Source organism: Paramormyrops kingsleyae, chromosome 11 (genome assembly GCF_048594095.1).
Source record: "Paramormyrops kingsleyae isolate MSU_618 chromosome 11, PKINGS_0.4, whole genome shotgun sequence".
NCBI classification, from domain to species: Eukaryota; Metazoa; Chordata; class Actinopteri; order Osteoglossiformes; family Mormyridae; genus Paramormyrops; species Paramormyrops kingsleyae.
Window position 1 is genome coordinate 13,623,574 of NC_132807.1, and position 13,715 is coordinate 13,637,288.

The 13,715-nt window shown below is 49.9% G+C and overlaps 1 protein-coding gene across 5 annotated transcripts in view; it reads right to left on the reverse strand.

Annotated features, from left to right (window-relative positions):
- LOC111840324 (myotubularin-related protein 13-like) overlaps positions 1-13,715 on the reverse strand; it is a 125,888-nt gene that overhangs the window by 11,615 nt on the left and 100,558 nt on the right. For all 5 annotated transcript variants that reach the window (XM_072718082.1, XM_072718081.1, XM_072718080.1 and 2 more), the window contains 10 exons: positions 13,218-13,390; positions 12,844-12,917; positions 7,286-7,481; positions 6,750-6,877; positions 5,285-5,460; positions 4,464-4,591; positions 4,184-4,385; positions 2,810-3,006; positions 2,331-2,468; positions 786-863 (listed from right to left, as the gene is read on the reverse strand). In XM_072718082.1, coding sequence (XP_072574183.1) covers positions 786-863; positions 2,331-2,468; positions 2,810-3,006; positions 4,184-4,385; positions 4,464-4,591; positions 5,285-5,460; positions 6,750-6,877; positions 7,286-7,481; positions 12,844-12,917; positions 13,218-13,390 — 1,490 coding nt within the window. The remainder of the gene's footprint in view (positions 1-785; positions 864-2,330; positions 2,469-2,809; positions 3,007-4,183; positions 4,386-4,463; positions 4,592-5,284; positions 5,461-6,749; positions 6,878-7,285; positions 7,482-12,843; positions 12,918-13,217; positions 13,391-13,715) is intronic.

The following is a 13,715-nucleotide window of genomic DNA, read 5'->3' on the forward strand; positions in this document are numbered from 1 at the left end:
CTGTAAGCGGACAGCACCACTCAGTCAGCATCCCAAGCCGACAGAAACATCTGGAGCCATGACTTTCTTATGGTTTCCAAAGGAATCCAGAAAGACACATTCCTGTTTTCCGCCTTGCAGGAAAGTACGCTATGCGATCGTTTGTGGACTCGACCGCAGTAAATAATTTTAATCTATACAACCTATATAATTGCAAGGAAAAGAATGCGACCCCCAAGGCATGCTTAGTGCTTTCTGTCCATGCAGAATTTCAAATATTTATACAGACACAGCTTCCAAGGCTGAAATCACTTGACCTTAAGGTGGCTGGCAGTTTGCATTTGCTGAAGCACAACTTGTGCTCTCCAGCAGTTCGAGGGGAACATCTGCTAATTCCAGTTATGTTGTCAGAAAAGCATTCAGATTTAGCCAAGACTAACAGAGATAGATCTGGTGGCAAGAGATGACTAGTCCAAGAGGCCCAACAATTAGGCCTATTAAACACAGTCTCTAAATGAAGATGTAGATTGATAAAAAGTAAATCAATTGGTTACCGATATGGCAGATTATGGATTAAATACACATTTAAGTTTTTTACAACGGTCGTAAACGGTCGTCTATAGACTGAACAAGACCGATGTTTCACACCAAGCGATGCCTACAGTAGTTCAACACCATGGAAGGAGAAGGACCATAGAAAAATTCACAGCAACATTACTATATCAAATGATGCAACCTTACAACCAGCAAGTGATTGACTAGGCTAATCATTTTAATTGGCCATAACAAAGCAAAAAATGCCTCACCCCCTCGAGCAAAGCTGTTAGGAATGTCCAAGTGGACGGGCACCATCCTTGCTGTTCTGGGCGTCCGTCTTTCACTGCCTTTATTAAACAGAAGAAACTTTTTTTAATTAAGAGAAATACCATGTAGAGAAAATCAGACGAAAGGCTTCTCTTAGTAACAAAGACACCTTTAATTTCTTACAATTCTGCCCATGCCAGCAAAGTATCTTCTTCCTCTGCATTTCAGTGATCACAGGTAAGCCAAAAAGACGTAGATAATGGATATAAATCTCCAAGATTAGGTAAAATTATGCTAAGGTAGCATAAAGAGGGATTCTGGTGTTAAATGAGGATAGGCACATGATTTGAATCCAGAGTTATGTTTCAGATTTTTGGAGCAAACACTAGAACCACTGTCAGATTACACCCGTGGCCAAAACTGGGAAATCATGTTTCATTGTGCAAATAGTATCTGCTTTTATTTGAACTCTACATGGATTGAGATGAGGAATCCTAGTCTATCTGGATACTTTTTCACCTCCCGGTTCCACTTTATTGGTGCCAAAAGGTGGATGTTCCTTTTTTTGATTGGGGGTGAGGGGGAGATGTTTTACTCCAGTTCCCACAGACAAAGACTCATTGTAGCAAGACAGGAGATGGCTGTGATAAGACCGACGTGCAGAGTGTTTGCACCGAGGAAGATGAATGAATTCAGCTAAGCCTGTGCAGCCAGAATCAGAACCAATGAACCAAAGAGTGGATGGTTGGTGACCTCTTCATCTCCTGTTCCTCTTGTATAACAGGGGATTGCACCGCGGCTCCTTCCCAGCCCAACACAAACAGACGTAAGTCTAAGGTGTGAATAGCTGGGAAATCTTTCACAGACAGACGAGAAACATCAGCCATTACCCTGAGCAAAATAACACCACTAAAAATCCGAAAACAAACCTTCACAATAACTCAGAGAAAACAATTTGACTTTCGTAAGAATAAGAGAGAAACCTGTTTCATTCTGCAAATAGTATTTTCCTTTATTTGAATTCTCTATGTATTGAGATGAGGAATCCTAGTCTATCCAGATACTTGAGGAGCATGTGCTGATTACAGTTCGTTGCCACACCCACCACACGGCAAACCACCTCAGGGAAGGGAACCTGAGTGCAGCCATGTGGAGGGTGATACCTCAGCACCACACTCGTCCGAATGGACTAGTGTGTTTTTTCCGGTGGCTAGAGGGCCACTCCTGCCACCAACTCCCACGTTCTCCCTGTTAGTTGGAGGACCTGCTTGTAAGGCTGGATGCAGGTTAGCGTTGTAGCCAGAACAAAGCAGCTGCAGGTTAAGGGCCTTGCAGAAGGGCCCAGTGGAGTAGGATCACCCCAGGCATTCATGGGATTTGAATCAGCAACCTTCAAATTGTTGGCACAGATTCCTAGCCTCAGAGGCACCACTCCGCCCACGATCATACAGATGTTAAAAAAAAAAAAATCATCACCATGTGCTTACCTGGGGGCAAGCCAATCAGAGCTTGCTTACTTGGGAACAAGTCAATCAGAGCATGCTTACCTGGGGACAAGCCAATCAGAGCGCAGTTTCTGGGGCTGTCCGAGTTGCTCTTTTTGGGGCAGGCTGGAATGGAGCTCAGTATGGCCTGCAGGTATTTCTCCTGCTCCAGGCTACTGGAAGACTCTGAGGAAACCGGTGCTTGGAGAGCACCAAACAAGAAGAATGCCATTCATTTCAGTCCTCTGACACTCTCATCAGTCAATACATATGGGCTATTAAGACTACGACTCGTGTAAAAATAGAGATATAATATATGAATAGTGGGCCTCATATCACTAATATGAGTTACCACTCAAATGAAACAATACTCTCATTATGGGTCACTATTCATTCACCACTACCATTCCAATAACCACTAATATGATTGTCATAGTTATTTCTGCATGACTCATTAGAGCTATCAAATGTTTAAAAAGTACCAAATGATAACCTGCAGGATAGCTAGTCCACCCCTCATAATGAGACACCCGATTGCACACCTGTGGAAGCGCTGTTGGGGGACTTAAAGAGCCCCACCATGCTCTTGCCGTGGAAGCCCCCGGAGCGGAGCAGCACAGCCTTGGTGTGAGGGTGTCTCCAGCTCACCACAGGCAGCCGGTTATGGCGGTAACAGCGGGCCACTTTCTGCAGACTGCTGTCCGGCACTGACTGGGGCACCACAAGCAGCCCAGGATAGCTGTATGAGGAGGGGGGGGGGCGGTAAGGGTCATACCACCAAAGGACGGGTCATTCGGTTTTTGGTGACCTGACGGTGAAACAGTCATTACTGGTGTGATTGTGCACCATGATATGGATTTGCACTAAACTGCTAACACCGCAATAAGTCAACATTTTAATTATACAACAGCCTATTTATAAAAAATAAAGCATTATTTTCTTCAACGCTTCAGTTGTAATCTGAATACTTGTCCTTATATAGTATATGTAACCGGTTTATCTGCGTTGAATGAATTTTCTATTAAACACACTTTGACGCCAAGTCACGACTGAAAAATGAACAAATTCAAAATAAACTGATTTTATGTAATTATGCACATTAAATGGAAATAACCTGGTTACATATACAGTACTGTGCCAAAGTCTTAGGCAGTCCACAGAAATGTTTAAAGCTGTGTAGCAAGTGTACTTTGGCTTAGAACAAAAAACACAATTTAACATTAGAACACATGCAAATTAAGAGTAACCCAATAAAAACTAGTAATAATTTCTTCTGTTTTCTAAAAAGTTACTGATATCTAGTTGGACTATTGAACATCAAACTCCTTTAACCTCCAAGCAAGACGTACCTTGGCGTATGCAGAACTTCTGTTTGCGCTAATGAGCCATTAGTGTTAATGACAGCAGCGAATCGAACACCCTCAACCAAAAGGCCGTAATGTTCCTAATAGAGTGGCTGTTCTGTCCTGAAATCCTACAGCTGAAAAGTTTTCAATGCAGTATTTTATAAAATGTTGGCTAAAAAGACGTAGTTTATTGGTGATTTTATGTTTGTCAAACTTTACGTTTTGCAAGAACTGTATAAAGTAATGTTTTTTTATACAAATCAAAAAGGCGAAACAATTTTTTTTAAAAAACATACGTTTTCAGGGTTGCCAACTCACATACATATGAGGTGATACGCTTTCAGACTCATACTCACACAAGACATCTTACAGCAAATATGTGTTATTCCATTATAAACCAAAAATTAGCTACATCAAAAGCACTGGGGTAGTTGGCAAACCCTACAAACTATTTACATCACCATATAAAAAGGGAAGAATACCATGATAATAATTTCAGGTCATACTGTCCACCCCTCCCTGATGGAACATCCCATCAGCACCTTTACCCCATATGATTTTGAGACTGACCTCCGGCACAGCGAGTAGAGCCTGTTGACAGCAGTGACCCGGAACTGCTCGCCGGCCTTGGTTCGTGAGGAGCTGGCAGTAACGGTACCAAGGCCCAGTCGCTGGAAGTCCCGGAAAAAGGCTTGCTCCACCAGCTGCTCCATCGTGGACTTGTCAGAAGGCTTGAGGGTGCCGCACACTGGAGGCTCCCCATCGTCAGACACTAGACACCAGCAGCCACACTGGAGGTCAGGGCCTCGCGGCGCCCTGGGCCCAGGCCAACAGGAGGCGGGACACTCACCCGAAATATCGTCGTCCTCGTGCCACGTCATGCGACTACCCCTCTCGTTTTTCTTGCCCACGTGCGGGCGCCCAATAGTAATCTTTCCCGCCATCTTGGCCCCTCTCACAATCGTTTTGGAAAGAGTGCTGCAGAGGATTTGCCAATTGGAGGAGAACAAACGGCGGGCTGTTAACGGTGAGGCTGATTGGAGGAAACAGAGGTGTGTTCAACTGTGTGTGTGTGTGTGTGTAATTATTACATTGTGTGGACCAGATTTCCCTACAATGTAATAAAAACCTGTAACTTTTTACCTTCTGGGGACATTTTTTTGGTCTCCACAAGGATAACTGCAATTAAATATAAAAATCTGTGAATGCAATCAAAAAACTAAAAATGCCACTTTGGTTACTTATGGTTAAGGTAAGGGCTGGGTAGGGGGTTAAGGTTATCATAACTGGGATTAAGATTTTGCCCGTAGAAATTAATGCACAGGCCCCACAAAGATATGAATACAACACACAAGCGTGTGTGGGTGTGCATGTGTGTATGTGGGTTATGTTGTGGGGACCAAATATCCCCATAATGTGCTAAAAATCTGTGCTTTTGACATTGTGGGACCTGTTTTTTCAGTCCCCACAAGAGGAAAATCAGTTTTATAAAGATCTGTGACTGTAATCAAAAAAGTTTTGAGTCTTGTATTTTGTAGGGGTTAAGGTTGTTATTGTTGGGATTAGGGATTTGCCCATGGAAATGAATGGAGAGTCCCCACAAAGACATGAATACAATGTGTGTGTATGTGTGTGTGTGCGTGTCTGTCTGTCTGTCCAGATCAGACCAACCGGAAGCCGATGTTCTTCTCCTTCGGCTTAGGCAGAATCATCTGGGGCATGGTCTGCCCTTCAGCGAATGCGAACGTGCTGAAGATGGACTGCGGGCAGCGTATCCTCTGGAGGTGCTTCTTAAAGATCTCCACCACTTCTGAGCTCACCTCTTCATCAAATGCCACCTTGGTAAGCTGTGGAGTAAAAGCCAGCGGAAGGACTGGATGAAGGCATGTGGTCACTGGAGTCACATTCCAGCTAAGGCCGATTTGCACTCTTCTCTCAGGGTCAACCCTTCATATTCTCTGACATGGCAGTTCAGTGAACTCTGGTCAGGTTCTCCATAGTCCAATTTACAGCTTAATGAGGGACAGAGCTGCAATGCAGACCATGCCTGTTGGCTGGGAGTGGCTGGAAGAGCAGCGCACTCATAGATGAGGGTGACCCCCTCCAGAATGTGTTTTTATAGGCCGAGTTACTAAGAAAGATAGGAATGAACAATAAAACTTTAACAGCACTCTGCACATTGTGAAAGAGCAAGCACATGTGGGTGAGTGTAAAACATATTTTTCTGTTTCTGACTGAAACTAACATGACATAGAATTATCAAAACACCACTCCATTAAAACATGCCCATCCGTTTAGTGCTGTGATCTGATGTCTGTTCAAGAAAACACAGGGAGCAGAATGAAGGGTCCAAGTCACTTGTAGAACCAGGAAAAACCCAGAATAGGCAGAGGAGACACCTTAAGCCAAACCCAGACCCAACCTTAACCCCTACCCAGAACCAACCTTAGCCATAAAAAAACCAAGCATAATACAAGACTTTTTTGGGATTTTTAGTTTTTTGATTGCAGTCATAGATTTTTATAAAATTGAGTTTTCCCTTGTGGGGATTGAGAATGTGGTCCCAACAAGGTAAAACCTTGCAGGTTTATATCATATTTTAGGAAAATCTAATCCCCACAATGTAATAATTACAGAAACACACGGAAACACACACACACACCATGCATGTACACACGCAACGTTAAAATTACACACACACACACACACACACACACAAAGCCGCAAGCCTGGAAGTGTGAAGCTGCTACGGTATCCACTTATCTACAATGCTGCCTGATACAATTATATCCTCACCCAGACACAAACACAGACATTAACTTATTAATGTAATACACTAAATGCTTAAAAGAGAGAAAATTAAAAGTGGTGCTTGTTCACAACCAACCAAAAAAAGGTTAGACCGTATATAGGACAATCCACAATTCCTGAATAACCTTACAATTGGATTTTGTGAGGCTGACCATGGATTATAGAAGGCCTGCTTTTAAAAGCTGAAAGAACTGATTAAAAATGACACCCAAACATCTCAGAAAAGCCAGAGAAGGCTGTACGCCCTTATCCTACACACCATAATGCATAAGCTGAACATGCCTCTGTCCTCAGCCTCAGACGGCACTTCGGCTGAAGGTGCTACCTGAAAGGAGGCGGAGCGCATCTGCAGGCCCTCCTGCAGGCTCTGCCGCAGCTGGCTCTGGATGCTGATCTTCTTCTCCTTGGTCAGGGTGGAGACAGGGAAGCTGCGGACCACCGGCTGCTCGCCCACTGTCCAACACAGGCCAGACATTCCTTTCAACTTTCCTTTACAGTGTAAACAAATGTATGCAACGTGCAATACAATATATATCATTATGCATTTGACTGTATATTACACCAAGATTCCAAGACAGTGCTGCAGATGGTACCCTTGGCAGAGTGTTCTCATGATAATGTCCCCTCATGCACTCTTACATTTCTGTATCTATGAGCCACTCAAGTACATCAGACTGTATGTAATAACTGACTTAACTGTATGTAAATTGACCGGTACACTGGAGAGCTACTGACACCGAACTCCTTGTGTGTGAGCTTACTTGGACAATAAACCTGATTCCGAATATAATGAAACATCTACATCTAGTCTCATTTCACCGTTGTCACAGCTGGATAACTGAAACCAAGCAGATAATGTACCCAGAGGGTCTAGAGGGGTTCCCTTGAAGATGACACGGTAGGTAGTAAGGAAGAGCGCCCCCTCTGCAGGAAGGATGTGTGGGCCACCAAGAACCCCCCCTGTGGCTTCTTCCCGCCCATCAGTGTCAAGGACCACTCGCAGACCCTCAGAGATGAACTTCTCTCCTGGGAGCAAGGGGGGCTTGAGGATCTTGGGCTGTAGTGAAGATGAGAAAACTATCAAAAACCCAAACCCAGTCACGGGAGCACTGTAGCAGCGTTACATCCTACCCACAATTCCACTGAAGCACTGCCTGTACATAAACCCTGACATCATGGTAAACAAATGATTCAGACTCATTATGCACCTTATAATGACACTCGGGTACAAACACAAGTTTGCATTCTTTTGTCAGTAAGAATAGCAACTGAAACAATTCCTCAATCCAAAACACATGGCCTGCAAAACTTGTTGGAAATGTAAGCAATTAAAATTATTTAATAACAATGAAATTGTCAGCACGCGACCAGCAGGCAAGCAAGGAAGCAGGAGAGCGAGCCGGAAATACGGACAAACGGGGTTTAATGGAAGCAAACGGACGAACATAGCACTGCACATGACAATACAATGACGGAACTGGGGACTACTGACTCAGACGAGGACTAAATACACAAGACAAGCTAGACTTAATAGGACACAGGCGAGCACAATCAGGGTTGAACACGAGGTAATGAGGGGGGCGTGGCACACATCGGGATCGTACGGAGCAGGGTGTGACAGAACCCCCCCCCAAAGGCGCGCACACCGGGCGCGCCAGAGGAGAGGCGACGGACGAGACGAACCGGGAAAACAGGACCTGGAAAACAAAGCAGAACGTCAACCAAAAACAGGGAACAGAACGGAGACACAGAAGAAGAACAAGGACGAGAGGAAGGACAAGAGACGACACAGAACAGGGAAGGCAGACAGGCAGACAAGGAAGGGAGACACAGAAGGGGAGACAGGCGGAACAAAAGGGCCAGGAGTGAACGGAGGAGGAACAAAGGGACGAGGAGCAGAGACAGGCGGGACAAACGGAAAGGGAGGAGGAACAAGGGGAGCACGAGGGAGCCCAGGCGGGCGACGGGCAGCGGCCGGAGGGGCCGCAGGCGGGAGGGAGAAGGGAGCTGAAGGGGACCACCCAGGGGCCAAGGGAACGGGACGAGGGAGTGACGGAGGGGACACGGAGGGAGCAGGAGGGAACACCAGTGCAGGCGGGCAGGAGGGGGAAGCCGCGGCAGGCAGAGGCGCAGCCGGAGCCGGCGAAGGCGCCGTCCGACGCCTAGCCGGAGCAGGGGGGCCCGGAGGCGACCGACATGGAGCCGGAGGAGGGACCGAGGACCGGCACCGAGGAACCAGGGGGGGACCCGGAGGCGACCGCCAACCCCGAGCCGGAGGACCCGCAGGCAGCCACCGAGCCACAGCCAGGGGCCGAACGGGCGAGCCAGGGGGCAGGGCGGGCGGGACCCGGGCCCGACGCCTGTGTCCCCGTCCCTTACGGGACACCGAAAGGCGGGGTCCTGGGGGGCGTCGGCTTTGCCGGGGTAAGGGAGTCAAGGCCTCTAAAGAGGCAACAGGCGGGGCAGTCAGAGCCGCGGGCGTGGCCGCAGGCGGGGCAGTCAGAGCCGCGGGCGTGGCCGCAGGCGGGGCAGTCAGAGCCGCGGGCGTGGCCGCAGGCGGGGCAGTCAGAGCCGCGGGCGTGGCCGCAGGCGGGGCCGTGGGCAGGACAGGAATGGCGGCCTCAGGCGGGGCCACGGGCAGGACAGGAACGGCGGCCTCAGGCGGGGTCGCAGGCAGGACAGGAACGGCGGCCGGCTGGACAGGCGAGCAGGGCTGGGCCGGCTGGACAGGCGAGACGGGCAGGTCAGGCGAGACGGGCTTGGGCGTGCGGCCAGCAGGAGGTGCCGCAGGTAGAGCAGGCACCTCCAGCATGTGGCCCACAGGGGGCGCCTCAGCGAGCGCCGCCAGCAAGCGGGCAGCAGGGGGCGCAACCGTGGCAACCCCAGGAGGGTCAGGCGCCGGCAGGACCGGCGAGACAGGCAGGACAGGAGCCGGCGATACAGGCAGTTCAGGCGCCGGCAGGACAGGCGAGACAGGCAGTTCAGGCGCCGGCAGGACAGGCAAAACGGGCAGTTCAGGTGCCGGCAGGATGGGCGCCGCCGTCACGTGGCTGGCAAGGGGCACCTTGGCATGCACCTTCGTCGTGCGGCCAGCAGGGGGCGCCTCGTCGGGCGCTGCAGTCACTTGGCCAGCAGGGGGCGTCGCAGCGGGCGCCGCCATCACGCGGCCAGCAGGGGGCGGCGTCGCCGCGGGCGCCGCCACCACGCGGCCAGCAGGGGGCACCGCGGCGGGCGCCACCATCACGCGGCCAGCAGGGGGCACCGCGGCGGGTGCCACCATCACGCGGCCAGCAGGGGGCACCGCGGCGGGTGCTGCAGCCAGAGTGGTGGCAGCTGCAGGGACTGCAGGCAGAGCAGGCAGGACAGGCGGGTCAGGTGGGACAGGCGGGTCAGGCAGGACAGGCAGGACAGACGGGTCCGCTGGCAAAGCGGCGGAAGCTGCAGCAGGCAGGACAAGAGGGTCAGGCAGGACAGGCGGAGCTGCTGGCATCGCGGCGACATCAGCAGCAGGCGGTGCCGCGGGCAGAGCGGCGGCATCAGCAGCAGGCGGCGCAGCCGCGGGCAGATCGGCGGCGGCGGCAGCAGCCGGCGGTGCCGCGGGCAGATCGGCGGCGGCAGCAGGCAGCGAAGCCGCGGGCAGATCGGCGGCGGCGGCAGCAGCCGGCGGTGCCGCGGGCAGATCGGCGGCGGCAGCAGGCAGCGAAGCCGCGGGCAGATCGGCGGCGGCAGCAGGCAGCGCAGCCGCGGGCAGATCGGCGGCGGCAGCAGGCAGCGCAGCCGCGGGCAGATCGTCCCAGGCAGGGAGAAGAGAGCAAGCCCCCAAGAAGAGAGTCTGGGCGGCTTCTTCTCCCTTTCCCCTTCGCCTCTTTCTCCGCCGTCCGGATCTTGTAGGAGGAGGCGGGGTTTGAGCGGCGGAAGCCGCGTTAAGCTCAGTCATGCGCTCGGAGACGGCCGTCTTTCGCCGGGCGGCGGAAGCTTTTGCCGTCTTGGGGAAGACCGGGATGAAGACAGATGGTGAGCCGGGGGGCGGTTCCAAGCGGGCATACCCCAGGGGGGCCAGCCAAATTGCCGCTCTCTCCCTCAGTAGCCGGAGGTTTCTGCCGACCTCGATTAGCGGCTGTTGCTCACCGGTGTGAAACCTCCCCAGCAGGAGGTCCCAACACCTGTCGATCAAGGGACGAGCTACTGGATCCTCTTGGAGTTCTAGGTAGTTCGTCCACTGGACCAACTCGTCTTCCATGGGGATACCTTCCCCAGTAGCGCTGAGCTTGTTTAAGAGTTCCGTCATTCTGTCAGCACGCGACCAGCAGGCAAGCAAGGGAGCAGGAGAGCGAGCCGGAAATACGGACAAACGGGGTTTAATGGAAGCAAACGGACGAACATAGCACTGCACATGACAATACAATGACGGAACTGGGGACTACTGACTCAGACGAGGACTAAATACACAAGACAAGCTAGACTTAATAGGACACAGGCGAGCACAATCAGGGTTGAACACGAGGTAATGAGGGGGGCGTGGCACACATCGGGATCGTACGGAGCAGGGTGTGACAGAAATGCAGTGGAATCCACTTAATTACGTGACTGCCACAGCGTGGACATGCCAAGACAATGTGTTCCGCACATCCCAGAGACGAACGGATGGACAAACAAACACAAGGGGAAGGGAATTCAATGGTCACCACGTCCCGTGGATGGTGCGAATCGGTCATTTGATTCCTCGGCGAAGGGTGCTGACAAAATACGCCTTCTGGACATTTCTCAAGCTGGCTTTCTTCTTCTTCTTCTTCCCCCCCCCCCCCTTCCTCCTAATCCTCTGCTGATTTCAGCCTTTTATCACGAGCGCTGCATTCTTGAAAAGTGATGGATGCAGCAAAGACGTTGAGAGGCAGACGGACTCCTGCGCCACAGCACCCCATGGGAGGCCACTGCCACATTGCGCAACGGGGGGTCAACGAGTCGCTCTGGTGTCTGCGGCAGCGGAATGCGCTAATGTCATCGGCACGGACCCGGTTCTGGGCCGAAATTGCAGTGTTGAGAGCATGGACCAGCTGAAGGGGTCACTGTCCTATACAACTCTTTGAGCGCCTTCAAAAGAAAAGCAGCTGGACTCTCCGGGATGATTTATGGATCTTGGGTCATCAGTTTAGCTCTCACACATTTTTGCCATTTTCGGGGAGGTAGGGTGGTTCAGTGGAGTCTTCCAGCACAAAGATAATAAATTCTGATTCTCAACATTCAGATCAAATCATGATCATGCTTCTGGCATCTGCTGAGATGTAGAGATCTCTGGCAAAGTGATGTCACCGTTGGGCCCTTGAGCAAGGCCCTAAGGCCAGTCGCTCCAGTGATCTCCTCATTGTCCCTCATCTTCTCACTTGTATACCAAGTCAGAAAAAACAGAATCTTCTAAAGTTAGTTAACAGAGTTTTCACGCCATGTAAGCAGCTAGGGCTATATTCACGAAGAAGCCTAGGTTATTTATACAGTCAACTGTTCCAAAATGCGAGGATTAGGACCTCAGGCACCCCATGATTTGGAAAAATCACATAAAAGTTTTGGTCAACTTGGTGAGCGAAGCAAACATGCGAGCAGAGCGAAGTGCAGCAAAAAGATACAAGAAACATGAGAGAAAATGATTGCCATAAGATCACTGTGAGATCACTGCAGAATATCATATGAGAGGCTGCCGTAAGGACGTTTGGCATCCTGCAAACCAGCACTGTACATACACTAGATATGCATTTATGCCATCTGTGGCTTTTACAAAACTCCCAAAAAAATTTCCATTTAATTTCTTATGCTGACCCTGTGATTTATCAAAACCGTGATGGCAAGTCAAGATGCAGAAGGGTCGACTGTAAAAGTTCATAATCATTAAAAAGCAAACAAACAACTAAACAAAACAAATCAAACCTGAGAAGGTTAAACCTCAAAATACATAATTTAAGTAAGTCCTCAATGTTCTGCAGCCAAAGAATTGGCAGGTTCCTCAAGGTGTGGGATCTAACCTTGCTAGTTATAAATATTGGTCTGATCACTCACTGGACTCACTCAGACTCAGTACTCAGTATTGTGAGTCTGAGTCTGGATTAACCCAGAGTTGTTCATAACAGTTGATCTGTCATTTGCAACAAATCAGAGTAACACGGTTTCTTTGGAAAATGACAAGAGACAGGCATGTTACAGTCCACAATACAGACCATGCTACAGTCCATGCTACAGTTACACTTCCCTGAGTAGCTCAGTATAACGCGATGGACAGATAAACCACACTCTATATGTTTACTGTATGGTGGGCACCACAACCATCACAAAATGGAGTATTGCCTTCCATGGCACCATCGTGGCTGAGAATGCAGCCATGTGGATGGTACATTCACAGCCCGGGAATTAGCTCCAAGATGGACACTTGCCTTCTGTATGGGGGGAAGCCTTCTGCTCTCACGATGAACAGCCTCAAGCGTCTCCATCTGCATGGCCACGATACCTGTGCCACGACATATGAGGACTTAACGTGCTTAACTCCAAAGTTCCGTTTGCCGGCTTTACCTGGGGGTTGCTAGGGATTAGCAGTACAGACAACGCCAAGCTAACCTATACCAATCTGTGGCAGCCTTGGCCATCTTTTAATCCAAACAAAGGGACCCGATCTAAAACATTTTTCACTTCTTTCACTTAGGAAACATTATGCTCCTCGTGACACTCACTCACTTCCCACCACAGCCTTAACGCCACATCAATTTGCACAGCGGCTCCTTTGCCGCCACCGTCCAGCTTCTTCACCTACCTGGGATCATGCTGTGGAGGTTCTTGATGTGGTCCTGGGTGACTCCGCTCTCTGTGCACACCTTATCAATGAAGCGCGAGATGAACCGCACGGCCGAGTTGGCGATATCGTTATTCTCGGAGTCCTCAAAGCCGCTCTCCGCGTCAAAGCTCTCTGCCACACTTCCTGCAATGCTGTTACCAACACACGTGAACACACATACGTTACAAAGTAAGCCACGTGGTCTACGGTGATGCTGAAAATGCACAGGACTGTGTACTTGGGGTATAGACCAGTGGTGGACTGTTTGAAGGGCAGGGGTGAGAAAATAAAAATGCCATCTACTGCATGACATGTGCCCGCTAGAAGGGCACTTCATAATGACACCCTTTTCCACTGGATGGGTACCTATAGGGGCCACTTAGACCATTGTAAGAGCACCTTATAGGGCACTGCATCACATTCTTTTCAATAGAAGGCCACTCATTAAGACACTGCATCACATTTTCTTACTCTACA